The sequence below is a fragment of the Notolepis coatsorum genome, assembly GCF_963971535.1.
Source record: "Notolepis coatsorum genome assembly, chromosome: 7".
NCBI classification, from domain to species: Eukaryota; Metazoa; Chordata; class Actinopteri; order Aulopiformes; family Paralepididae; genus Notolepis; species Notolepis coatsorum.
In genome coordinates, this window is record NC_140171.1 from 27,352,839 (window position 1) to 27,380,709 (window position 27,871).

The 27,871-nt window shown below is 40.7% G+C and overlaps 3 protein-coding genes across 3 annotated transcripts in view; 2 read left to right on the forward strand and 1 right to left on the reverse strand.

Moving 5' to 3' along the window:
* The first annotated feature begins 5,381 nt into the window (after positions 1-5,381).
* aptx (aprataxin) lies at positions 5,382-10,005 on the forward strand. The gene is made up of 7 exons (XM_084319162.1): positions 5,382-5,534; positions 5,693-5,739; positions 6,148-6,417; positions 7,489-7,548; positions 7,723-7,949; positions 9,290-9,393; positions 9,485-10,005. Exons 1-7 carry the CDS (start codon positions 5,405-5,407, stop codon positions 9,637-9,639), a joined length of 993 nt encoding a protein of 330 aa, XP_084175288.1. The 5' UTR covers positions 5,382-5,404; the 3' UTR covers positions 9,640-10,005.
* Positions 10,006-22,285: 12,280 nt separating this feature from the next.
* Positions 22,286-26,778, reverse strand: scpp1 (secretory calcium-binding phosphoprotein 1). The gene is made up of 9 exons (XM_084319167.1): positions 26,630-26,778; positions 26,298-26,353; positions 25,471-25,518; positions 25,066-25,122; positions 24,902-24,925; positions 24,724-24,768; positions 24,320-24,358; positions 23,527-23,586; positions 22,286-23,064 (listed from the first exon to the last, which is right to left on the reverse strand). Exons 2-9 carry the CDS (start codon positions 26,349-26,351, stop codon positions 22,633-22,635), a joined length of 759 nt encoding a protein of 252 aa, XP_084175293.1. The 5' UTR covers positions 26,352-26,353; positions 26,630-26,778; the 3' UTR covers positions 22,286-22,632.
* Positions 23,575-27,871, forward strand: part of sparcl1 (SPARC-like 1) — a 35,268-nt gene continuing 30,971 nt past the window's right edge. The window contains 1 exon segment of the mRNA XM_084318225.1: positions 23,575-23,658. The gene's annotated coding sequence lies outside the window, so the exon portion shown is untranslated.

Consider the following 27,871-nt stretch of genomic DNA (forward strand, 5'->3'; position numbering starts at 1 on the left):
CACCCTGAGCATCGGGTCCCCCCAGGGCTGTGTTCTGAGCCCCCTGCTGTACTCACTATACACACATGACTGTGTGGCCAAGTTCAGCTCCAACTCCATAGTGAAGTTTGCGGACGACACAGTGGTGGTGGGGCTGATCTCGGACAACGACGAGAAGGCCTACCGGGAGGAGGTTGAGGTACTGGACCGCTGGTGCCAGGACAACAGCCTGCTCCTGAACATTGGTAAAACCAAGGAGCTGATCGTGGATTATAGGAGAGGACAGCAGGAGACACACACACCACTGAGGATAAACGGGGCTACCGTGGACAGGGTGAGCAGCTTTAAGTACCTGGGGGTCCACATCGCAGAGGATCTGACATGGACAACACACATAGACTCAGTCGTAAAAAAAGGCGAAGCAGCGCCTCTACCACCTGAGACAGTTAAGGAAGTTCAGAGTATCTGGGAAGATACTCCAGTCCTTCTACTCCGGAGCTGTAGAGAGCATCTTGACTGGAAACATCACTGCCTGGTATGGAAACAGCACGGCACAGGACAAGAAGGCCCTACTCAGCCGAGCGTACCACGGGTATTGCACTACCACCCCTGCAGGTTCTATACAACAAGAGATGCAAATCCAGAGCCTGCAGAATAATGAAAGACCCTCACTACCCCAACAACAGCCTGTTCATGCTGCTGAGGTCAGGCAGACGCCTGTGAACACCAGCTACTATAGGACAGAGAGGGGGGGAGCGAGAGCGCGAGGCGATAAAATGAATGAAGAAGGTTGATTATTTTATCCCCTCGCGTTCTCTCTCTTCCCCCCCCTTCCCCTACTCTCTCCCGTGAGCTTAAAATACCGGAAGTGTTGCGGTGGTCTATAGCTAATATAGTTACAAATGTACTCTTTAAAACAGCTAACAACAACATCAGGGGATCATCCCTATGTTCCCCGGGTCCCATGTTCCCCGGGTCCTATGTTCCCCGGGTCCTATGTTCCCTGCTTGATTGATTGATTGAACATTTTATTAATTTTTATTATTTTATTAATTATTAATGTCCGCCTTGTTTCAAACTGGTTAAGCTTAGGCCCTCTTTCGAAGTTGGTTAAGGTTAGAGTTTGGAATCAGGGCTGGTGGTCTAAAATTTTCAATCAATCAATCAATCAAGCGGGGAACATAGGACCCGGGGAACATAGGACCCGGGGAACATAGACATGCTCCCAACATCAGTGTGTTTGTATTATATGATGTATTATATGATGTGGGTGGCCATGGTGAAATACGTCAATGACGCTGAGGCTTGAATTGGGGGGTTGAGAAATGATAATGCCCGAGTTTGAGACTAGGAACTCCGAGTTGACGCACCGTTTTATTAAATTTCCCCTAGTAGGAAGTCAGAATTTCCGACCTCCGAGTTATAATCGAACGCGACTTTCGACCTTGCGCGCTACGCACCCGCATCTGTACTTTTCTCCCAGGGGCCCTGGTGCACTTGGCCAATCAGTGACGCCAGACTGACACTTTCACCTAAAAGGTTAGGCTGGTAAAGTGTGAAAACGGAAGTACCGGCTACAGGCTTTCCGGTTTCGACAAAACAATTATAGAAACAATATTTCCTCGTTTAAGCCACTGCAACGTCTTTGCCTGAAGAATTTACTACATGACCGGGACGTTCTAGCTTGTTTGCCGACAGGATTCGGGAAACGTTTGGTCAGTTCGGAGGCAGCTTCCAGGGGAAGTACATACACCGGAAATTCTACCCCATACACACTTTCGGCCGTAGTGCTTTACCTAAATAGAGACTAAAACAAAATATATATTTATTTGCGATAACGATCATTTATTTGCACGTTTGGCGGAGTCTCGTTTCTGATCCGGATCTCCTCTCTGGTAAACAAGAATACCCTGAAGACTCTGGCAGGAGCACTCATTCACCCCTGCCCACTTTGACAACCTAGGATGGCTTAGAGTAGACGACAGAGTACAGCAACTTGCAATGGGCCTGGTCTACAAGATACACTATACGACTAAGGTACCCATGTACATGTCAAAATACTTCCCAAAGGTCAGTGAATACCACGATCACAACACCAGAGGGAGCTCCACAAATCATGTTAAACCCAGATTCGGCTCAAACAAGGGACTAAACACGTTTAGCAATTATGCCACATCAATGTGGAACGCCCTACCCAAAGCTGTAAAGGAATGTGAATCACTACCCTCAGTACAAATAAACTCCTTTCTCAAAGATAATAACATCATGGAGGAATTACAATCAGGTTTCAGAACAAATCACAGCACTGAAACTGCCCTTACTAAAATAGTTAGCGACCTCAGTGCTGTGTGAAAACCTGGGGAGTCTGTCATCCTATGTAAAAACTGAGGTTACAAGCCTAGGTGTCATCTTGGACTCAGACCTGACCTTTAAGTCTCATATTAATAAGGCCATGAAAACGTCATTCTTCCACCTAAGAAACATAGCGAAAGTAAGACCTTTCGTAAATAAAAAGGATGCAGAGACACTGATTCATGCTTTTGTCTCAAGCCGGCTTGACTATTGTAATGCACTGTTCACTGGTCTTCCCAAAGCAACCATTGAGAAGCTTCAGCTTATCCAAAACTCTGCAGCTCGATTACTAACTCATACAAAGAGAAGAGAACATATCACTCCAGTCCTAGCCACTCTGCACTGGCTTCCAATAACTCATAGAATTGATTTTAAGGTCCTTTTCCTGACATATAAAGCTCTAAATGAGCAAGGCCCAAAATACATAGCAAATTCCCTAGTTAGTTATCTGCCCTCAAGAACGCTACGGTCATCCACTACAGGTTTACTAGACACACCCAGAAACCAAAAGAGGATAGGAAGTATGGCATTTGCCAACTATGCCCCAAAACTATGGAACACACTACCAACACACATCAGAAACGCCAGCTCCATACACATTTTTAAAGGAAAATTAAAAACGTACCTATACAGTCTAGCTTACAAATAGTGTACCATGCCTTAGGGAAAGCGAGTATCTTATTGAAATGTTTTTATTATTATGTTTATATTTTTTATGTATTGATCTTTTACTGAAATGTTATTTTACTGTACTTTGCCTATTGCCGTACTTTTATTACTGTTGTCTTATTAATGTGATGCTTTATTTTTAGTACCCGGAGCTGCTAACTGGCTAACGTTATGAGAGCTAACGTTGCTACCTGCTGTACCCGGAGCTGCTGGCTAACTGACGTTATGAGAGCCAACGCTGCTACGTACTGTACAAGTGCATTGGTTTAGTGCACTTCCTACTTCCGGTTGCTGCTAAACAAGTACAAGTGCATTGGTTTAGTGCACGTTATGAGAGCAATTTACGTTATTATTATTATTATTATTATTATTATTATTATTATTATTATTATTATTATTATTATTATTATTATTATTATTATTATTATTATTATTATTATTATTATTATTATTATTATTATTATTATTATTATTATTATTATTATTATTATTATTATTATTATTATTATTATTATTATTATTATTATTATTATTATTATTATTATTTTTTTTTAAACATTGATCTTAACTGATCACTGTGAATTTATTGCTTTTATCGTTATATATGCCTATGTTTGTGTACAGCACTTTGAGCTACATGACATGTATGAAAGGTGCTTTATAAATACTTACTTACTTACTTACTTACTTACTTACTTACTTACTTACTTACTTACTTACTTACTTACTTACTTACTTACTTACCTTCAAAAACACCTACGGGAGACTGCAATTCGAAACTGGCCCCTACAAATGTCCTAACCCAGTTGTACAGTAAATGACCAAGTATGGCTTTGTCAGTATTCCAATGTACAGTGTCCCCCCCCCCATACCCAACCCCCCCCCCCCCCCCCCCCCACCTCCAATGTACAAACCCCCACCCACCCCCACCCCACCTACCCAACCTCCTCCAATGTACAGTTTCTACGTCAAATGTATATACACTCTTTTTCTGGACACTTTTTGTATCACAAACAGTACTGTATTTGCAAATCTGGTATGTCATAAATGTATAGATGTAGCAGTACTGTCTATCTGTATGTTGTGTATGTCATATATGTCCTGATGAATTGAAAATGGGGGACCCTGATGTAAACAAGACGAAAGTCTTTCTCTGGTCTGCATCCCCTTAACAATTGTGTGTATTGAGCTGTACTGTATTGTACCCATTCTGCAATCTGTTAATAAAGTTTTCAATCAATCAGCAGTCGTCTGATAATCCGGAGGTTCCCTGTTCGATTCCCACTCCTCCCGGGCAGTGTGTCGAAGTGTCCTTGAGCAAGACACTTAACCCCTAATTGCTCCTGATGAGCAGGTTGGCACCTTACAGGGTTGCCTCTGCCATTGGTGTGTGAATGTGTGAGTGAATGGGTCGAATGTGAGGAACAAATTGTAAAGCGGTTTGGATAAAAGCACTATATATAAATGCACCATTTTTACTTGTGTTGTTTCTTTATCTTTTGCCCCTGACTGCAAGTCAAGTTTCCCACATGTGATAAGAAAAGGTGAACTGAACTATATTAAATGGCTGAAAATGGCAACAGGGACAGAAAGGATACTGTATGTCCTTGACTAAAGAAATTATTAGTCAACTGATAGTCATAGGACTTTGCTGACTAATCCATTATTTGATTTAATCAATCAATCAATCAATCAATCAATCAATGTCATATATGTTATGATGAATTGAAAATGGGGGACCCTGATGTAAACAAGACGAAAGTCTTTCTCTGGTCTGCATCCCCTTAACAATTGTATGTATTGAGCTGTACTGTACCCATTCTGCAATCTGTTAATAAACTTTTCAATCAATCAATCAATCAATCAATCAATCAATCAATTCAATCAATCAATCAAGCGTTAGCCACGCTTCTAGGCCTCTTTTCTGTTGGAAAGAATGATATATAAAAAGAAAAAAATAGATATATATATATATATATATATTTTTTTTTAATATATATTCGACTAAGAGGTTGGCCAGTCGACTACGGCGCCTTTCGACCGATTCGTCGACTAATCGACTAATAGGGGTCACATATCGTATATGTCACAAATGTAACAGTACTAAATACCTGTATGTCATGTATGTCCCTATGCCATAAATGTCATGTATGTTGTGTATGTCATAAATTTCACTATGAATTGAAAATGGGGGACCCTGATGTAAACAAGACAAACGTCTTTCTCTCTGCAGCCCCTTAACAATTGTGTGTATTGAGCCGTACTGTATTGTACCCATTCTGCAATCTGTTAAATAAAGTTTTCATTCATTCATGACGTCAAATGTGTGCGCCCAACATCAACAAAACCAACGTGGATCAAGTAGTCGTCCATAGTCTGGTCTGTCTAATAATGATATGGTAAAATGACTATTTGTTGGATTATCAGCGAGGAAGGGAATCATAAACCCATTAAACTCCCTCACCATCAAACAGTTGTATTGGGTCGCGGTCCAGAAACAACTATTAAAGACAAGAAATGTTCTAGAGAGCAAGGTATTGTAACGTTAACCACACGTCTACTTGGCACGATAGATAAGTTGATGAGTGAGTAGTTGACTCGTAACATAGCTATCCAACTTTCAAGCTAAAATGCTGGAAATTATTTATATAAAAACGTTAACATGTAACAAATATAATCTCTTCTCCACCAGTTGAGTTGAAAGCAGATTGCAACAAAGGTTATGTCACCGTTAAACAGGTAAGAAAAACAAGTGGCCGCTTAGCTCAGTTGGTTAGAGCGTCGTGCTAATAACGCGAAGGTCGCGGGTTCGATACCCGTAGTGGCCAATGATTTTCACTATGAATTGAAAATAGGGAACCCTGATGTAAACAAGACAAACGTCTTTCTCTGGTCTGCATCCCCTTAACAATTGTCGGTATTGAGCCGTACTGTATAAGTAACCATTATGCAATCTGTTAAATAAATTTTTCATTCATTCATTCATTCATACAAGTGTGTATATTCATTCGACCTAGCTAGAAATAGATCATATATTTAATTTTTATTTAATGAGGCAAATGTTATGTTTATTAGACCAAGTTGAGATGGACTTCCATCATTTAATTCACTACACAACATATCTTATCTCCAATCCTTGTTTTAAAGCTGGGGTCCAACCCCACCGCCGTGGACTCGGCAGTAGTGGGGAAAGACAAGGTGGTGAAGATGAGGCCTGGGCAGCGGCTCCAGATCGTCAACCAGCTGTATACCTACACTGTACAGTTTAAGGAGGACCTGACCGGGAGCACTGCATGTGCCAAGAGACCCCGTGAACCGGCCTCAGAGTGTCACAGAGAAGCTTCAAGTATTAAAGTACCTAGAAGGGCAGAAAAGGACCCCTCTTCAGTCAATCAGGGAGAATCCGCCTCAGCGAAAGTAAGCAAAACTAGAAATGCAATACAAAGTACAAGGAAAGAGGGGCGGCATGTGTTTAGTAATTTTTTTTTTTTTTTTTTTTATCTTTCCCCCCCCTCCTTTTTTCCCTCCGATTTTCTCCCATCCCAATGTTAGTCGCTATGCCAATTCCCAATCCCCTTCCTGGTCGCTGCGCACCTACCCCCCACAGTCGGTCTGGGAGAGTGGAGGCTATCACGTGCTTCCTCCGACACACTAGCCAATCAACCGCTTCTTTTCACCTGGCAGCGCGGACTCTCACTGAGAGGGTGTAATGTGTGGAAGGATCACACTACCCCCCTTAGATCCTATCCGCGCTGAGCAGGCGCCCCGACCGAACTGTAGGAGTCACTGTTTACAACGACCAGGACCCACCCCGCCAGCTTTCCCACCCTCTAATACTGCTAATTGTATTAGTGTGAACGGCCAGCCAAGCTGGTGACAACGCCGGGAGCTGGATTCCAGCGTCTCCAGCGTTGGTGACAAATGCAATCTCCGCTACGCCACCTAACCGCCACGTGTTTAGTACATTTTAACATTTGTGTGAGTGTTGTTGTTGTGTGTGTCCTGTGGTTTCTGCCAAGGACTTGCATGTGGTCGTCTAACTCACTTAAAAGTGAATGCCACCCATTTTAAGAATTCACACATTATTTGTAATTGTTCCTGTTTCCAAGGGCAGGTCAGTCGATATTAGTGAACATGCAACAACTCTCTTAAATCTAAAATAAATCAGTTAGCTGGATGTAAATCTGGCAGCTGCTCCATATAGAACGAATGGGGCATTTGTCCCAAGTTCTTCTTTTGCCATACAGTATGAGGTTTAAGTTCTGGTTCAGACCTGTTTGCAACACATCCTCAGTTGGGTTTGACATCGAGGTGACATACAATTTAGGGTTCTCTTCTGATTTTCCAGCTTTAGGAGAAATTGTGCATAATTCACAAATGTTGACTGAATTGTCCTGATGGCACAATTCTCAAAATGGGTCGCGTTCCACTTAAAATGCTCAAAAGAATGGAGGCAACTCCAAACACCTGAACCTTATTTTCGTGCAGGAAACAACCGGACATTGGAGTCAAGGTCTGAAGACTTCAATGGAAGACCCCAAAATGCAGGTACTTAAAAAACAACAAAAAAATATTAAAAATAAAAAGCAAGTACTGGTGTGATGCCCATTCATGAGTTCTTACTGGATCACAAGATAGATGTTTCCATGGAAGGGTTTCCTTGTAAAGTCTGACTTTGAATATTAGGCTGAACGGTGACTATTTTAAACCTTTTTTTTTTAGGTTTACAAGGACGACAGAGTAGTGGTGATCAAAGATAAATACCCAAAAGCTCGCTACCACTGGCTCGTCCTCCCTTGGGAGTCCATCCCCAGTCTCAAGGCCGTGCGCAGGGAGCACGGTGATCTTCTGAAGCACATGCAACACGTCGCTGACCAGATGGTTCAACAGTGTCCAGGCGGCAGCTCGTTACGCTTCCGAACAGGCTACCACGCCATCCCCAGTATGAGGTAACGGCTAGTAGCTTTGAGTGGTACGAATATCCGATTCAGATTAGATTCAAATTAGGGCTGTCAGTTTATCGCGTTAATTAGATTAATTAATTACACAGCAAATTATCGCATTATGAAAATTAATTACAAATTTTTTTATCTTATTCATTCCATAATAATGTAGAATACATATTTACAGACTTTGTTTTTAATATGGTCCATTTGCATGTTCTTGGTATCTGATTCTAGGGACATCTATGGATCTCAGGGAATGTGTCTGTTACTAGGCTTGAGTAAATTGTAATGAACCAAATGAGAATATCAATTACATTTTTTTTTATCTTTGACTGTGAATAACACCATGCTAAAATTTACCAGACCTGAAAAATCTAAGCAAATGAATAAATGGAAGATGATTAAACTGAAGGTTTTGTAGATACAGTACTGAATTCTGCCATCCGGACACATGCCATTTGAAATATGATTATAGAATATAGCATATCAGGCCTAAAATGGTTATGCGATTAAAATGCGATTAATTAGATTAATTAATTACAAATCCTGTAATTTATTAGATACATTTTTTTATTCGCCTGACAGCACTAATTCAAATGTATTGTCATAATACAAGTACAGTACAACGAAAAGACGTTTGCATCCAACCAGAGTGCAAATATAACAGTAAAGGGCAATAGCAATATACAATGTACAGGTGATTAAACTGGATGTAAAATATACAAACGAGTACTACTGAGTATTATAGTGCTAATCAGATGTATGTACAGTGTTATAGTATTATTATGTACAGTGATACAGGTATAAAGACACTATGGTAGTAAGTCATACTGGCCAACGGTATAACTAGTAAGAGTAGCTAAGGGATATGTACAGATCTACAGATATGGAAAACGGATTATATGGAGGCGTATATATAGACAGATGTGGATACATATATATATATACGGTATATACAGCATTATTGAACATGCTATCATACAGAGTTATATGGGTTATATGCAGGTGTATTAATAGGTATATAGAAAGGATTATATGCAGGTATATAGAAAGGATTATATGCAGGTATATAGAAAGGATTATGCAGGTATATATTCAGACAGATGTGGATAAATATATACACGGTAAGTATAAATATATATATACAACATTATTGTACATGCTTTCATACATAGTTATATGGCTTATATGCAGGTGTATAAATGGGTATATATAAATGATTAGGCCTATATTATGCAGGTATAAACAGATATATATATATATGGATATAATATTTAGAAGCAAGCTGCCGATCTGTGGTGACTGAACTGCTAAAGTACTTTTATATTCTCGCTTCATTATAGCCATGTGCACCTCCACGTCATCAGCCAGGACTTTGACTCCCCTTGCTTAAAAAACAAGAAGCACTGGAATTCATTCACAACAGACTATTTCATTGACTCTCAAGGTGAGCGGGAAACTATTTTCTTTCTTGGGATTTTTATTTTGGGTTGTTTCGCAGCTTTTTGTACAGACTGCATTCATTGTTTTGTTCACAGATGTCATTGAGATGCTGGAAACAAGTGGAGCGGTTACGGTGAAAGAAGGAACCAGCGACTTGTTGAAACTACCTCTCCGTTGTCACGTGTGTCGTAAGGAGCTCCCGACTATACCAGGTCTGAAGGAACACCTGAAGTCTCATGTTCCCATGTGAGAATGTGATGTCAAGCAAAATGCTCTGCCTCATGTGTTTGTGAGGGAGGCCTAATGGCAGACACTTGGCAGTCTTGGAGATCATTGCTGTCCATGGAACATTTCTGTTTGTTTATTTGATCTTGAGGGACACACAGTTCTGGAGTTAAAAACATATTTTTTTGTTATATTGAGGTGGAAGATTAACATGTTGCTGTTGATTTTTTTTTATTATGCTGATTTAGTTCCTACATTTTGAAACATGTTTGAATATGTTGTTTTGTTAGAACTGAATAATGTCCTTTTTAGTTGAAACTCGCAGCACACCGAATAGATTTCTTTCTCTGAAGGTTTTTTTTTTTTTGGTAGGAAAATTATCTGCATTTGATAAATAAAATGCGTAAAGTTAAAAGGGAAACATGTTTGGACCTGATTATTCAGGGTGGATATCCCTCCCACTTATTATAGGATCATGTATGAAACCATGTGTGGAATGTTGGAGCAATGTGTCATTATAGAATTATGTTGTTTTGACAAAACATTTTAAATTAAGTTTATTGTGGTATGTAATGTTAAACTTTCAGGGAGTATTAGTTGATTAAATCAAGAATTCTTGCTTTTCAGAGTAGAGAATATAAAAAATGGGTGACAATGACTCATACATTCTTCATAGACCATTTCATAGACATTTTTCATAGATTACTCAAAGCTGAGGTCAGTAAAAGTACACTAATCCGGATAAACGAGAATTGGAATGAAGCTTCAAAAACATCTGGCTGAATGTAAAACTAACCCACATCTTTCACAAGGAACTCAAAAGTGCCATTGAATGGAGCATTCAGTCTTGCTGTCAGATCAGTCGTTAAGCCCCAACACTAATGCAGGGAAATTCTCTGAACTTATGTTTTAGAGACTCAGAAGTCCTACAATACATGTTACAAACAGTCAGTGTTTTCAGTGTGTTCTTATGGAAGAACAACTGGCTTGGTTTGGACAGTGGCTACGGCTCCTCAAGTATCGCCTGGATCAAAAAGAGAAAACGCAGCACACTGCTTCTGATGAGAGATCTTATAATACACAAGGTTTCAACACTCGATCTTCATCAGGTTCAAACTGTTTTAACCTGGTGTTGAGACTAGGGTTGGGTGCCGTTCACATTTGAACCGGTAGTACCTTTTTTCGGTACTTTAGCCTACTCTCTCCGTAATAACAAAACATTTATTTCAGTTGTAATGTCTAAACTTCTCAATTTCAACATTGTTATCACACCACACAAACTAAAGCCCCTTCATACCTCCCTCTCAACCATTCCTACAACCATTTTCTTATGTTGCATGTATACATTTATTATGTCTTTTTTTAAGTTTAAATATGAACATTATCTGGCCATCCAAGTTCAAGTTTCAAGTTTCTTTATTAGTTGTCATACAAAAATACAGAATACTTTTATATGAAATGCTTTTTTCTGTTTTGCTCCTGAGAGTGCTAGATAAAAATAGGTAAGTATAAAATAGAAAGTCAAAAGTACGTAAACAAAGTGTAAACAAAAGTGTTCATCAATATACATATATACAATATACAATACAGAGTAGAAAAAGTAACTTGAGTTACAATACAGTATACAGTACAATGCAGAAATGGGATGAGGTACAAATCAAATAATTTTTTTTTGTAAGGCCCGACAACACACGTTAATGTCCCCATGGGCCGTACACGTCTTCTTTAAACAAGTCAAGAAGAAACATAAGGTCAACATTTTTTAAAATAAATGCAACACTCCCAGACATACCCCACGCGAAGGTAAGGAAAAACTCACTAAAACCTAGCAATAGGAAAAAATGCACCACAGGCAATGTGGAGGAGAGAAACCTTAGAAGGTCCATTCAAGGGGGGATCTCCCTTCTTAGATGTCGGTGATAGTAGTGTTGCAGTAAAAACAGGCGAACAGTTTGTAAGCATGCACTCATGTGTGTAGTGAAACATGAGTGCAGCGATAGCAACTGAACATTTGGAAAAATTAAAGATAGAGCTGATAGCGATAGCAACTGAACATTTTGAAAGATTAAAGATAGAGCTGATAGCGGATCTATTTGAGGCACGGGCGGCGCAAAGAGGGTCGCGTCCTCCCGGTCTTAATCACGGGACGTTCAACACTCCAGTCATCACTCCGAGACAGCCGGAGACAGGGGGCGGCGCAGAGGGTCGCATCCTCCCGGTCATCATCACGGGACGTCCAACAATCTCTTTACCAATAAATATAAAGTGTGTTAAAGTGTCTAAAGTGGGTGCTACAGTGAGTTTTCTTTTTATTATTTTTTTATTTTTTTTACAAGTGAGTGTGCATGTGTGTGCTGTGAGTGTATTTGATGGTTTGTTACAGTGTTATTGTCGTTGAGCATCCTGATGGCCTGGGGATAGAAGCTCCTTCTGAGTCTCTCTGTACTGGCCATGAGACTCCGGTATTTCTTGCCTGACCGCAGCAGTTCAAATAGGCAGTTGTTTGGGTGACTAGTCTTTTGATTATTCTCTTAACCTTGCCCATGCACCGCTTGTTGTAAATGGGAGCCCACCTCCAATTGTGCGTTCGGCTGAACGGGCCACTCTCTGTAGTCTGCTACGGTCTTGTGCGGTGCTATTCCCAAACCAGGAGGTGATGTTACCAGTCAGGATGCTCTCTATTGTGCATGAGTAGAAGTTCTTAAGGATCTTCTGACTCACTTTGAACTTCCTTAGGCGCCTAAGGAAGTAGAGGCGTTGCCGTGCCTTCTTGACTACACTGTCAATGTGTGTGGTCCATGTCAAATCCTCGGATATGTGAACTCTGAGGTACTTAAAACTTCACTCTCTCGACTGGTGCCCCGTCGATGCTGAGGGGGCTGTAGTCCCTGGCCCCCGACCTCCTAAAGTCCACAATCATCTCTTTTGTTTTTCTGACGTTCAGGGAGAGGCAGTTCTCCTGACACCACCGTGCCAGATCTTCTACCTATTCCAGGTAGGCCCTCTCATCGTTTGCAGAGATCAGGCCCACCACTACTGTGTTGTCAGCAAATTTGATGATTGTGTTGTTGTTCCGCTGTGCCACACTGTCGTGTGTACAGCGAGTAGAGGAGGGGACTCAGAACTCATCCAGGGTAATGGATGAGGAGGTGCAGTTGCCTGCTCTCACCACCTGGGGTCTTCCCGTCAGGAAGTCCAAGACCCACTGACATAGGTCATAGTTCAAGCCCAGGTCCCTGAGCTTGGCTACGAGTTTGGAGGGGACTATGGTATTGAATGCTGAGCTGTAGTCGATGAATAGCATTCTCACATAGTTCCCCTGCCTCTTGTCCAGGTGTGATGCTGCTGTGTGCAGCACATGGGCTATGGCGTCCTCCGTGGACCTGTTGGGGCGATATACAAATTGCAGGGGGTCCAGGTTGATGGGGAGGGAGGAACAGGTGTAGCCCTTCACAAGCTTCTCAAAGCACTTCATGGCTATGGAGGTGAGAGCTACAGGGCGATAGTTGTTGAGGCAATCGGGCTTGGATTTTTTGGGTACAGGGATAATGGTGGACTTCTTCAGACAGGTTGAATATGTCAGTGAATACCGGGGCCAATTGGTCGGCACAGACTTTTAGGACGTGGCCGGGGATGCCGTCCGGTCCTGCTGCCTTCCTGATATTCACTTTCTTAAAGGTCCTCCTCACCTCATCTGTTATCCTGAACACTGAGTCTCCATCGACGGTGGCTCCTCCTTCTGTTGCAGTGGTCTGTAGGCTGGTGTTGTTATTCACAGCCTCAAACCTCACAGAAGGTATTGAGTTCATTCGCATCCTCAGTAAATACTATCAAACTCCTCTGACCTCATCTGGTCTTCCCAAAGACCAGAGATGGGATGCGCGGGCACACAAAAAGGGAGAATGGCTTATAGCAGACTTAATGATTTTAGAATATTTCAGCTGATGAAGTTAATTGTTTGTAATGTTTATTATCAACTATCCAGTTAGTTTTTATAGTTTGGCTACTTAAGATCATTTGAACGTAGAGAGAGAGAGAGAGGCGGGCTCAGCCCCCCCCCCCCCCTTCCTCTCTATTGGAACTCTGCAAAAACTAAACTGATTTCTCGCTGTGCCTGCGAGTGTTTGTAGGGTTAGTTTAGCTTAGTTAGCGTTAGCAGCTAACGTTAGTTATTAAGGGTTTTACCGCGATGTGGGCATAAAGGATTGGCGAGGATGCAAAGCATGTTCGACGCATTGGACCTACCCTTAAAAGTAGAGTTCGGTACCCAATCCTAGTTGAGACGTTGACCGTTGAGACATATTGTTTATTTAATACATGTATGGGAGCATTGGAAGCAGTGTTTGGCAACAACTCCAACCTGCTAAAACCATTTGTTGAGATGTTTGTAAGTCTACTCCTTTTTCCTCAAATATCGTTCCCATCAGCAATGATTAATCAAATGATGGGTGGAACTGTTGTCAGGTCGACTACTCTGGATAAAGACTAAACCGGTTTCTGTCAAAAAAACGTTTGAGAAAGCAGAGGGGCCTGTGATAGACATATACTGATGCATGCTACATTGCACGATATCAAGAGAAGCCGCTGTCATGTCTCCAAAGCCATTGAGTATAAACTTCCTGATGGAAATTCAATCTCTCTTAAGAAGGAGCGCTACTTGTGTCCCGAAGGCCTCGTTTCAACCGAGCCTACAAGGCTCCCGAACCCAGTTTGCCAACAGCAATCATGTAGAAACAAACGTGGCATCTACGAGTACAACTGAAGTGGTGGCCAGGCTGTAGCTGACCAGAGTGTGGCCGGGAGGAGGTTCCATCTCAAAAGCAGAGCACCAGATACATAGTGCAGCTTTTTAGTGACGTGCCTATTATTATTGCACAGTGTTCATTTAAGGCAATACTACTAGACTATAGAGAGTGTGATTTAAATGATCAAATACAAAATAAACAATACATTTGTGGGTGATTATTTTTTTGGATACACCTCAGCTGGTCCGTTTACTCCGGGTTAAAACAGAATAATGTGAGACATTAGACACACAGAATGGAAGTTCAAACAATACAGTATGTCTTGTATTTATTGAAAGATCAAAGTCATAATTATATTTTATTTAGGTGAGGTGGTCCATGGAGCAATTCCCAACAGACATCAATGACAAAGGCAGCATGAAAGATGGTAGCAAGTAGAGAGAGAGAGAAGAATAGTAGGAAATAAGAGAGTATCCAGAAAAGAGAGAATATGAGCAGAATAAGCGATGAGAAAAGGCAGAGAAAACAATAAGAGAGAGAAAAGCAGAACGAGCTAATCCCCTAGCCCTCAATTTTATACTCACCTCTGTCCATAGGTGTAGTCACATGCTGGCCAATCCTAAACATGGCATCTGTGCATTTACCCACAAAACTTAGGTCTCTCCCTCACCCCATCTAGCTAAATGTACACGTCGTCGACCCAGAGATAACAAAACATGCACATGTGCCCTGGCCAAGACAGAGGACTAAGGAAAGGCCTGAACAAACTTACAATATGTCATACTTCACACTCAATATTCTATATCAATAATGATTGTACCTAATAACACTTACTTTTGTCTTAGATCAATGTCCCCAATTTAATAAAGTAACTACAAAGTAATTGAACGACTCCACACATTAAAAAAAAATTGTTGTAGGAACTGTTGTAGGAACGGTTTGGGAAAGGGAGGTATGGAGGGGTTTTAGTTTGTGTGGTGTGATAACGATGTTGAAACATTCCACACATTCATAAATATGCATGCCGGTATTCATCACAGTTTATCTCTGTAGAATTCAATAGCCCTGCAGTAGCAGCACAAACACTGAGAAATGGGCTATGGCCTTCATTATGGTATGTACATTGTCGCCATCTAGTGGATATATAAGTGGATATATATTTTAACCTTTGCATAAACTGTTGGCCGGAATAAAGGTTTTACCTGCGCGTGCCGTGTTTGACATGCGGCGTCACTGCACACTAGAGTGAAAATGTATTAATCATTTAATGCGTTAAACAAAAAATAAAAAAGTAAAAGTCAATGGCCACTACGGGTATCGAACCCGCGACCTTCGCGTTATTAGCACGACGCTCTAACCAACTGAGCTAAGCGGCCACTTGGAACAGTGTAACATCACGTTCAACATCCGCTGTCACTGCACACTAGAGTGAAAATGTATGAATCATTGAATGCGTTAAACAAAAAGTAAAAATCAATGGCCACTACGGGTATCGAACCCGCGACCTTCGCGTTATTAGCACGACGCTCTAACCAACTGAGCTAAGCGGCCACTTGTAGTCACAGCCTCGTCGGACACGTAGTAACACGCGCTAACAAAGTGGTTTGTTATGAATACAATTGTGAATTGTGACTTTGATTGATTGAAATTTTTATTAGATTGCAGAATGGGTACAATACAGTACAGCTCAATACATACAATTGTTAAGGGGATGCAGACCAGAGAAAGACTTTCGTCTTGTTTACATCAGGGTCCCCCATTTTCAATTCATCGTAACATGACATACAGATAGACAGTACTGCTACATCTATATATTTATGACATACCAGATTTGTAAATACGGTACTGTTTGTGATACAAAGAGAGTCCAGAAAAAAAAAGTATACATTTGACGTAGAAACTGTACATTGGATTGGGTAGGTGGGGGGGGGGACTGTACATTGGAGGTGGTTGGGTGGGTGGGGGGGGGGGTTGGGTAGGAGGGGTGGGGGGGGGCACTGTACAACTCATCATAACATTATGACATATACATGACCGACAGTACTGTTACATCTAGACATTTATGACATACCAGATCTACAAATATACAGTAGTTTGTGAGTAAAAAAATAGTCTAAAAAGAGAGTATATACATTTGAGGGGGAAGAAATTGTACATTGGAGGAGGTTGGGTCGGTGGGTCGGCGGTGGTGTAGGTGCTCTTTTAGAGAGGTTTTGAAGGTGGGTAGTGATTCACATTCCTTTACAGCTGTGGGTAGGGCGTTCCACATTGATGTGGCATAATTGCTAATCATGTTTAGTCCCTTGTTTGAGCCGAATCTGGGTTTAACATGATTTGTGGAGCTCCCTCTGGTGTTGTGGTCGTGGTATTCACTGACCTTTGGAAAGTATTTTGACATGTACATGGGTACCTTAGTGGTGTAGTGTATCTTGTAGACCAGGCCCATTGCAAGTTACTGTACTCTGTCGTCTACTCTAAGCTATCCTAGGTTGTCAAAGTGGGCAGGGGTGAGGTGGGTTCTAGTAGTAAGGTCAAGCAGTAGTCTGACCAGTTTGTTTTGTGATGTTTGTAATTTTGTTTTTAGCGCCTTTGAGGTGCTTTGGTACCATGAGGTGCAAGCATAGTCATAGTACCCTTGAATGAGTGCTCCTGCCAGAGTCTTCAGGGTATTCTTGTTTACCAGAGAGGAGATCCAGTACAAGAATCTAGTTCATTGGTTGACTTTTTGTTATTACATTGGATGCCATTTTGTCACAGGAAAGATTTTCCTCTAGTATGGAACCTAGGTATGTAATTTCATATTTCCTTGTGACAATATATTGTCACCCACTGTAACTGAGAAGCCGTCATACTACCTGTAAACCCCCCCGCGTATTTTTCCAGTTTCTTTTATTTATACAAAATGGTTGCAGTGTAGATTAGACCATTAGCACAGGAAGTCAGACCGGAAGACGATTGCCTACAAAACTGTTGGGCAAAGTGGGGTTGTTCCCGACTCTCTGCCGTGGTTTCTCAGTGTATAATGTATGGTGCTCTCCCTCAACATGCGAGTAGGGTGAGACAACACCATTCTTTAGTCCAAATAATACCCTACTTTATACTATATTATTGTCATTCGTTTAATGTAAAGTCAGTCTTACATTGGCACTGCTTTAACGTTGCATTTACCCATAATCCATTGCTGTTGAAGGAAACGGGTGTTTTGGGGTGTTTTCAATGTACGTGATGTATAGATTGGGGGAAGATGAGAGCATCTAAAGGGTCGAAATGTGCAGGCTGACGGTGGTGGAAGCAGGAGACGGTGGTTCAGAGCGAGCAGGGTGATTGTGAGCACCACACTGAGCAGGGCCGAATGTTGACATTCCGATCTGGAACACATCAACAAGCTGATAGCGGCACAGAGCGAGGGAGAGGGGTGACATCAGTAATGGAACAGTAATGAAACGTTTAAAATGTGTGAAAGGTTATTAGCGGTTGTCATGACAGCACGTCGCATGACAACCAGAAGAGGGGCGGGCTATCGTTGCTATGACGAAGATCCTATAAAGCGGACAGTGGTTCCGGGTGTAAGCCAGACCAAGAGCGGCTAAGGGCAGACTACAATCTGACTAGAGACTCTCTCCTCTCATCACGGAGAGGGGGGGGGGGGGGGGGGGGAAGGATGCCACATCATTATTAGCTTCGGCTACCACGAGGATGGTCTTGGCTAACGACCAGGCCTGACCACCATTGGACTGAATAGCAGAAGGACGATAGCAAGGATGATACAATTTGATAACATCTGATTATGAGGTTCTGTTTATTGAATAAACAACGCTCTTCCAAGAAAGGTATTACGCTGTGTCAAAGTGTCGAATTCTTACGAAGGTGGAGAATTATTATGGTTTGCGGATCGCACTAACGGGGAGAGATAGGGATTGTATCAGCCAGTATATGAGACGTCAGGACCATTAAAAGTACACAACGCAGAGGAGTGGATGGAGAGGATAACACAAGAAGACGTGATACTGGCCGATTTGATCAGAATCTAACACTGTATTAGACCCATGTGCCAGTATAACTTTTGTAAAGTAATGAAGCGCAAATGTAAAGTTAATCAATACACAATGAAACAATATCTTTATCTATATCAGTGGTTCCCAAAGTCGGGGTCGCGACCCAAAGGTGGGCCGCATGCAGCCACGGATGGGCCGCGAGATGATTTAAAAAAAGAAAACATTTTTTTTTTTTTTTTTTTTTTCGGGCCACTGAACTTAGAAGCAGGCCAGGACAGTGTTTCTAGTTGTATTCTAAAATTCTATTCTATTGTATTCTAAAATGTGACTATATGGTTTTATATTAACTTAATAAATAAACAAAAACGAAAAATCTACTTATTTCAACGAACATTTCAAACTAAATAACAGATTATGCACATAAAACGCTGAAAACAACCGAAGCAACAATAGTATTTTGTCGCCTGACAAAAAAAAAAAAAAAAAAGCCAGACGATGTGCATTGGGCCGCGGCTCTCTGACGCCTTATTTTCTGGGCCCCGGCCTGAAAAGTTTGGGAACCCCTGATCTATATCACATGTCAAAACTACTTTAATAAAACAAGATTTCCATTTTTCATTTCTACTCATTCATCCAAAACAAGACAGCAATTCTACTACTGCATGCACCGGGAGAATTTACAGATTTGGAGTTGATAGAATGGACATTGCTGTTCTTAGGAAATGTTGCACATGGTGGAAATAATGGAAATGAACATTTCTAACATTAACATTTAGTGTATGTTTAAAGTTGATACATTGAGGCATGGTAGAATTTCACTTTATATTACAGCAGTATCCGTTTTTAACATTACAATTAGTGTCTGACACTATAGACACATGTTAAAAGTAGGGCTGTCAGTTTATCGCGTTAATTAGATTAATTAATTACACAGCAAATTAGCGCGTTATGAAAATTAACTAAAAATTAATAAAAAAAATTAAATGTTTTTATCTCATTCATTCCATAAGAACATAGAATACACATTTACAAACTTTTTTTATATGGTCCATTTGCATGTTCTTGGTATCTGATTCTAGGGACATCTATGGATCTCAGGGAATGTATTCCCAGTGTCCGAAATACTGTGTCTGTTACTAGGCTTGAGTAAATTGTAATGAATCAAATGAGAATATCAATACAATTTTTTTTATCTTTGACTGTGAATAACACCATGCTCAAATTGACCAGACCTGAAAAATCTAAGCAAATTAATCAATGGAAGATGATTAAACAGAAGGTTTTGTAGATACAGTACTATGAGGGCCAACGTTCCACTCTACTGGTTAAAATTACTTACTCGTGAGTAGTACGTTCGTTGATAAAGAAAAATAATGTCCACAGCCGCTCCAATGTAAAACAAAGATATCCAAATGGTTTATTTCTCTCCCACAGCAAAGTCTTTCTTTACAGAAGTGGTCCTAAATCTATTTACCTAAATATTCACGTCACTACTACAAGGTAAAAAAAACTGTATTTTCCCAGTCTCCAAAATCACAGCCGACTCGACACATGAAAATTCCTCCACACTGGAAAGCCAAAAATCTATGTTGTTTAGTCTATCTGTTCAGTACCGCTCAGCACAGTTTCAAGATGCACACTGACCTGGCTGAGAGAATTGCTGAATATATAGATACACAAATGTTCTAGAAGGTTCAGTCATGACATCACCACAAATGTTCTAGAATGTTCAATGTTCGGCTATGACATCATCACAAATGTTCTAGAATGTTCGACCATGATCATACTGTGCCATCACAAATGTTCTAGAATGTTCTATTATGACAATTATATAATACAATAACCTAAATATATAGCTTTGGCTCCTACAAGTACTGAATTCTGCCATCCGGACACATGCAATTTGAAATATGATTATAGAATATAGAATATCAGGCATAAAATGATTATGCGATTAAAATGCGATTAATTAGATTAATGAATTACAAATCCTGTAATTAATTAGATTAATTTTTGTAATCGCCTGACAGCACTAGTTAAAAGTCAAAGTCAACTTTGTCATTTTCCAATTTGTGCAAGACATACAGAAAAATTCAATTCCTTGCACCCTTCCCACGGTGTATATAGAAAGAGACAATAAACACAAAAGTAACATAGGACACAATATACAACACACAGGACTATGTACAATATAAACAGTACCTACAATTAAATTAATGAATGAATTAAAGAAGAGGTAAAAGAGAACTTAGTGTAAATATTCCTTAATTTGTATCAACATTATAAAAATCCTATTGTATTCAACAAATTAATTATGATACACCACAATGTGCCCTTTCTATATCTATTCTAAGGCCCCGTTTAGACGGAAACGCTAGCAGGTGAATCCGCAAAAATATTTTTACGGATGTGCCTTTCGTTTATACGGAAACGGCGTTTTTACGGGGTGAAACCGCAAAAAAGTGAGACTACCTTCCAGGGTGGAATTCCTAGAAACGCAAAAGCTTTGCGCTCTCGTCTAAACTGTTAAACCGTATAAATCTGTTAAAACGATGACGAAAGGGTTGTCACGGCTCTGGTCGCGCGTACTGCTTACGTCACAGGTAGCAGGTATGCGCCAGTAGCCGAGACGTAAACAAAGCAAGTATGTCTGACTATTATCAACGGAGATCACCTGAAGGCTACATTGGCAGTACTTTTAACCCTTTCACTGCCACACAACAGAAGGTTAACCCTTTACTATCACACAACCGGCTGTCGTGTGGCAGTGAAAGGGTTAAATACACAAGAATCTGTCCCGTGGCGTGAGTGGACCCACTGTCTGTGAGTGACTCTGATTTGGTCCAATCACATTCCCCATCCACAGTCTGCGAATCAGAGGCAGAGTAGGGCGGGTCTTCACAGCACGTCATGTGACATATGCGCCAATCGTGTGACAGCGGTTCTCCGTCGTTACAGCCTCGTCTGCACAGAGAATTCCACCCCAAAACGCTCGTCTAAACGCAAAATTAAAAGTGAAACCGCAAGATGACTTTTGCGGTTTCTGTTCACAAAACGCTAGTCTAAACGTAGCCTAAATCTATGGCCTTGCGATTCCACGGCTGCGCAGTGCCGACAAGAGCAGGCGTTCCATCTCCTCTACAGAAACACTGACACTTCCATTCATTTAATGCAGGGATGTACACAGCATTTCACTTTCAACCAGGTATCTGATTAATTTAATGTAGCAATTAGTAGTTCACCCAGTCCTTGGGTACATACAGGTTTTGACCAGCTGATGGCAGCGACGAGGCAGCTCAGCAGAGAGCAGCTGAGCTCTCCCGTTTTTTCAAATCCCAATGTTGACTGATTGATTGATTGAAAACTTTATTAACAGATTGCAGAATGGGTACAGTACAGTACAGCTCAATATATACAATTGTTAAGGGGATGCAGACCAGAGAAAGACTTTTGTCTTGTTTACATCAGGGTCCCCCATTTTCAATTCATCATAATTCAGCTATGGAAGCCTTCGGTCTTGCTGAGTTTGTTTTTTGAACCGAAGAGAATGGACTCTGTTTTACCCAGGTGTAATGATAGAGGACTGTGACTGTGCGTGTGTTTATGTGTGGGGGGTGTATACCTGTTTGTATTTATTGTGTCTGTGCACAGAAAAAAAGTGAAATAATAAAAATGTATCACAAAGTGGTTTCTGGCCAACATAATTCACTGAGCCTTTTTTTTTTAGCCTCTGGCTTTTATGTCCTCTTTATGTATTTATCTTATATTGCAAATTGTAATGCTTGTTTGTTCTATGTTCTAAATAAAATAGGTTTGGAAGCCGTCTTTGTAGGCTAGGGAACTGCCATGATAAACTGAGAATGGCCCTTTCTATCCATTCAAGATTTGTGATTTTATTATTAATAACAATATTGACAATGATAAGAAAACATTAGGTTATTATAGTAATTTTTATTGATCATATCAAAACAAAGTTACAAAAAAGGCTTCTCGTGCTAGGCAACAAACAGCAGCAGCGACAATATAACAATAAACGACAAACATTATAAAATAAAATCACATCATTACAAAAATGGTGGGAGCAGGCAAAATGTACGTGTTTTTCAAAGACAAACCAAATAGTTTGACAATCTGAGTCGGTCTTCAGGCAGACTCGTCCAAAACACAGGAAGTGCACGGTGGCAAAAAGACAGTAGTAGCTGTGTAGTGCATGTGTGCATAGAAACAAATGTAACACCAGTAGATTGATACATTTTTGTAATGCCTGATGATGACATATCATCTCCTTAAACTGAACTCCCGATGCTCCTCGTTGTCGGGCATCGCCAGGTGACCCATAGGGGATAAGGCGTCATCCCCTATGTCCTGAAAGACGCCTTCTTCACTCTCGCAATCAGCGCTGTTCGACTCCGAATCACTCTGCTGACACTTAGCTTTGACCTGTTCCACACTGTCACTGGCATCGCTCTCGCTGCTCTCACTGCTGGAGTCTCGACTGTCGCTGACCTCGCTGGTCTCGCTGCTCTCGCTGCTCTCACTGCTGGTACTCTGAGTCTGACTGCTCTGACTCTCCTGACTTGTTTCATTGCTTTGAGAACTGGTCGGGCTGTCCGTCACCGACAGGTCTGGGTGTCCCGTCACCGTGGCCTCTGTGCTGCTGCTGCTGTTGTCCTCGGCGCTCAGGACCCGGACGACATTCACGAACACACTCTGGAGCAATGGATAGGAAGAACGTACGATCAGAGGTGGAAAGACTGAATATATATTACTACTACAGAATATAAATCTAGAAGTGGACATTTGGTTCTGTGACAATTGACTGAAGTTGAGGATTGGTACTGTACTGTGTAGCTGTACTTTTACTTAGAAGTAAGAGTACCAGGCAAAAAGAAAATTCTCAATTCATCAGAAATGAATACGACCTGTAAAGCAAATCGCATTGCGCTCACTATACTTTTGACACAAAATAAAACACACTCAAGTAAAACGTAGGAGTGGATACTTAAAACAACATAATTACAGTTTTGCTATTATTTATTAAGAAAGGATAAGAGTGACAGTAGCTTATTTGCTAGTGCCACTCACAGCTACTGAACATGAATAATATGTAACATAATGTAAGTCCTTTGAAATACAGTATATCTTTTACAGCTGAAGGAATGTTTCAGATACCTTTCTCATATTCTCCTCACTGGCCATGCTGTTATCTCTGGTTTCTTCCATAGAAGAAGTCTGTGGAAATGAAGAGAAAATCACAATAACTGACCTATTAACAACAACTACACCATGGAGCGTCAAACTAAGGTAAGTCGAAGGAACAATATCAAGCCTGAAGAACCATATAAGTCCTGTTTTGAAATATTTTGGGCAGCTGTATTTGATGCTTTACTGTAAAGTCAGTGATACATCACCAGAGTGAATGTGATACAACACCAGAGTGAATGTCATACAACATCACCAGAGTGAATGTCATACAACATCACCAGAGTGAATGTCATACAACATCACCAGAGTGAATGTCATACAACATCACCAGAGTGAATGTCATACAACATCACCAGAGTGAATGTGATACAACATCACCAGAGTGAATGTGATACAACATCACCAGAGTGAATGTGATACAACATCACCAGAGTGAATGTCATACAACATCACCAGAGTGAATGTGATACAACATCACCAGAGTGAATGTGATACAACACCAGAGTCAATGTGATACAACATCACCAAAAACATCACCCAAAAGTACAACATCCACTGTCTTTAACTATGAATGAATGCATCACTACAGTTTGCCAATTAGGTTTGGAAACATCCCTCATCCGAAAACTTGAAACAGAGGTACAGTCTATACGGTTCTTCATCTGAAGTTATTCAATCAGTGAAGAAGGTTCCATGCATATTATGTCTGAATTCTGTTTGCTCATGCTCAATGGAATATCAGAATATCAGAATATCTTACCCTGTCCTCAAGTGATTCGCTGTCACTCTCCTCTGATGTCTGCTTGACAGAAGAAGACGGACAGCTTTAGAAAATTATACAACGGTTGTGTTCCAACACAATGGAAATTGCAGCCTGAATGCCAATTTAGCCCAGTGGTTTCCCCATTTTGATAAGATTTTTGTTAGATACGATTAAGTCCAGAATTCCCTCTAACCATCTCTACTGTAGTCAAGGACCTAACAATGGAGAAAGTGAAACCTGTGATCAGAATTGTCACTCTTGTCATTGCCTGTTCTCTCATTGGGCTGACTTCTAGGGAATGAAATGCAATCAAAAACTATTCCCCATATTGTTTTGTGGGCCCAATGGAATCCATTCAACCTCCCCTGGACACCATGTCTGAGAACCACGTTTTTGCCCACCTTGTCCTCCTCTGATATGGATTCTGAAGATTCCGACTCTGAACTCTGAAAACAAAAACATTGGTGTTTGACAATGAGAAAGCAGAACGACACAGACACATTTTTAGGACAGAAACTATCTCTTGATTTTTTTTGGTGTGTTTTCTGAGCTGAGGAGAGATTCAAGAAACAAACTTACTTCAGTTGAGGTATTTTCAGAGCTCTAAAAAAGAAGGCCACACACACATTGAAATAGATATCCACAAAGTTCACAAAAATTGTGAAATAGTGTAGATAAAGATTATATGTACTGTAAATAACATGTGTTTTTACATGTGACGTTATTTCATATTAAGGACTTACCTGGAGCTCTGAAGTGTCACTTTCAGATGATGACTGTGGAACAGAGGAACTTAGCGTCTGAAAAACAATGGCAGCAGAAAAACACAATCCTTTTAATGAGAGCCTGTAATTTCAAACATCCACAGTCATCTTGCTCGTTCAAAATCCAGCTGTCAACCATTGCCCAGACAAGCTATTGCACGGTAAACAACAGTCATGAAATCCCTGATCAACATGAGGTTTTGGACAAATCTGAGTTAAAACACTTGTTGTCAGCGTTTCTGCTATGGTAAGACGGCGCAGGAAAATAAAACCGTGTAATTGCAGTGAAATATGCGTATGCTTACTGTTTTCAAGCCCAGACCCTTCAAACCCACAATCAAAACGTAACCCTCGGTATACGATTGCATTTCTGACTGCACTCACCACGTTTGCTTCTAGCCCGCTTGGTTCCAAAACAACTTTGTATAAGATCTGTAAACAAGAAAAACAGAATATGGTCAAGTAAGGATCAACACAGGATACAGGATAGACATAATTGGGGGTGGGGAGGCGGGGGGGGGGGGGTTCTGTAATCATGTGTGGTGTTTTTTCTGTGTGGTTTTGGTCCTGTCATCCCCTAGAGGTCTGGGCCAGTATGAAGGTGGTGGAAGAAACTGGGGGACCCTGATGTAAACAAGACGAAAGTCTTTCTCTGGTCTGCATCCCCTTAACAATTGTGTGTATTGAGCTGTACTGTATTGTACCCATTCTGCAATCTGTTAATAAAGTTTTCAATCAATCAAATCAATCAACTGTCTGACATCCTTTTCAGAACAGCACAGAAGTCTCCCAGACCTCTTTTAACCACTCTGTTATTCAGAGTTAATTATATATGTTTACACATCTTTTTTCCCCTCATGTCTCTTTATATTCAGATCTAATATTGCCTATATATATGTCTTTCTACTATTACCCTGCCATACCTGTACCTCCTCTTAGACGTTATGAAATGTAATCATTAAAAATATTCAAATTCAGAATATTTAATACTCTGGGGGCCACATTTGTTTTTGTGAAGGGCCAAATTTGGCATGCGAGTGAGCCCCACTTTACGCAGCACACCTCTACGTGGTGCACAAATAGCTTGTTAGTATGCAAAGATGCATCCGTTGTCATCAAGTAGGAATCTAAACAAGAATGCATCAATGTAAATAATGTTAACTTTTAATAGTTTAGAGTGAACATGTTTAGTTTCAGGATGGCCAACTTACTGGGTTTGCAAAAACGGCTCCCACCAGGCAGAATATCATCACGGCAACCTTCATTCTGCAATGGACACAAGACGATGACACTGTTACGGCATGTGAAATGGTACATTTAAAAAAAAGAAAACAAGGATTTCAAATAAATCACTTCAAATAAAGACGTACACGAAGACTCACAACAAGTGGGTGGAGAGAACTAACTCCAGTTCCATATTAGCATGTAATCATAAATACCACATAATTTGACGAGAGTAAAAAGTAAAATAATTGAAAATATTAAATATTGAAACACAAAAATATTATCATGCTAGAATTAGTGAATACATAATTGATTACCTTTTTTTTGGTGCACTTGAACCGGAGTCAGAGATAGAATATAACCAGCGTTGCTACGTTGCTACTGCTGTTGTCCTTGTACACAGTGTCTGGTATCAGACTGAAGTGCCTATAATGGTCCTAAGTATGGAAGCCTGGAGAGACGATAAGAGCAGGATTTGTGGATGTGTTGAAGGGAAGCAGGGAGGACTTATATAACTACATCCTCCAATTAAGAGGCTTGCATCACTTCCTCCCGGGCCGCCTGTCCCCCGTCGATGCGTGAAGGTGTGTTCTGTTTTAATTTTTTGTTTTCCGGAAACCAAACAACGAAACACAGACACGCAAACACACTGAGTTGATTCACAGAGTTGCAGCGTTTCCTCCGCCCCCTCACCGTCTTCACTGAAATATAATTTGGGATCCTTAACCGTGTGGTTTGTGGCCTGTTGTAAAAACAAACTCACCCACTCCAAGAGGAAAGGAGGGTCCAAGAAGATGTAGACGGTTCCTTCACTTAAGTAAAAATACCCATATGAAATAGTACTCCATACGACATTCGACTTAAGTAAAAGTAGAAAAGCATTTGATATGGAATGTACTTAAAGTATTGAAAGTAAAAGTACTCATTCTATATGATGTTTGTGTATTTCAGTGCTTGGGACCATTCAAACCTCGATCCATTGAACCTCTAAAGGTTATGTTAAAGTCTCTGATTGCGTCTTCTTGATGTCGGCAGGCTTCAAATGTGAAAGTACATAATCTTCATCAATTCATGCAATGTTTTCTATACAACAAAACAAAACACCCAGTATGCATCTGCCAGTGTGTTTATTTATGGTTTTATCACACAATCTGTCTCTATACACAACTGACCTATCGTTGCTGCGCCCTCTCACCAAGGCCAATCCAATCCAATCCAATGGAGCAAGTGTTTCAGCCTTCAAAAAACACGATACATGATCCTTTTCCAAAACAGGAAACTCACAACAGTGTGTCTTCATATAGGGTTATACTGAGGAAATGGTTGTCATTCAACTGTACAGCGTGTCAAAAGTTATAACGAGTTACATAAGCCTGTTGTGCATGTAACTGGGCAACTTAGATACACAAGGCCTATGAAATTCATTATAATGTCAAATGCACTGTATGGTTTGCAGCTATTTCCTCAGTGGAACATATGAAGATACATCTGATTATACAGTGAGCTTTCTGTTTTAGAAAAGGATCATGTATCGTGGTTTTTGTAGGCTAGACCACTTGTC

Excerpts from the sequence above, each read along its gene's own strand:
- aptx (XM_084319162.1), top strand. The coding sequence starts at position 5,405 with ATGACTATTTGTTGGATTATCAGCGAGGAAGGGAATCATAAACCCATT. Across the intron at positions 7,549-7,722 it reads TGGAAGACCCCAAAATGCAG|GTTTACAAGGACGACAGAGT; the intron begins GTACTTAAAAAA and ends TTTTTTTTTTAG. Across the intron at positions 7,950-9,289 it reads CACGCCATCCCCAGTATGAG|CCATGTGCACCTCCACGTCA; the intron begins GTAACGGCTAGT and ends GCTTCATTATAG.
- scpp1 (XM_084319167.1), bottom strand. The coding sequence starts at position 26,351 with ATGAAGGTTGCCGTGATGATATTCTGCCTGGTGGGAGCCGTTTTTGCA. Across the intron at positions 24,359-24,723 it reads CCATATCAGAGGAGGACAAG|ACATCAGAGGAGAGTGACAG; the intron begins GTGGGCAAAAAC and ends TCTGTCAAGCAG. Across the intron at positions 23,065-23,526 it reads GTGAGGAGAATATGAGAAAG|AGTGTGTTCGTGAATGTCGT; the intron begins GTATCTGAAACA and ends CCATTGCTCCAG.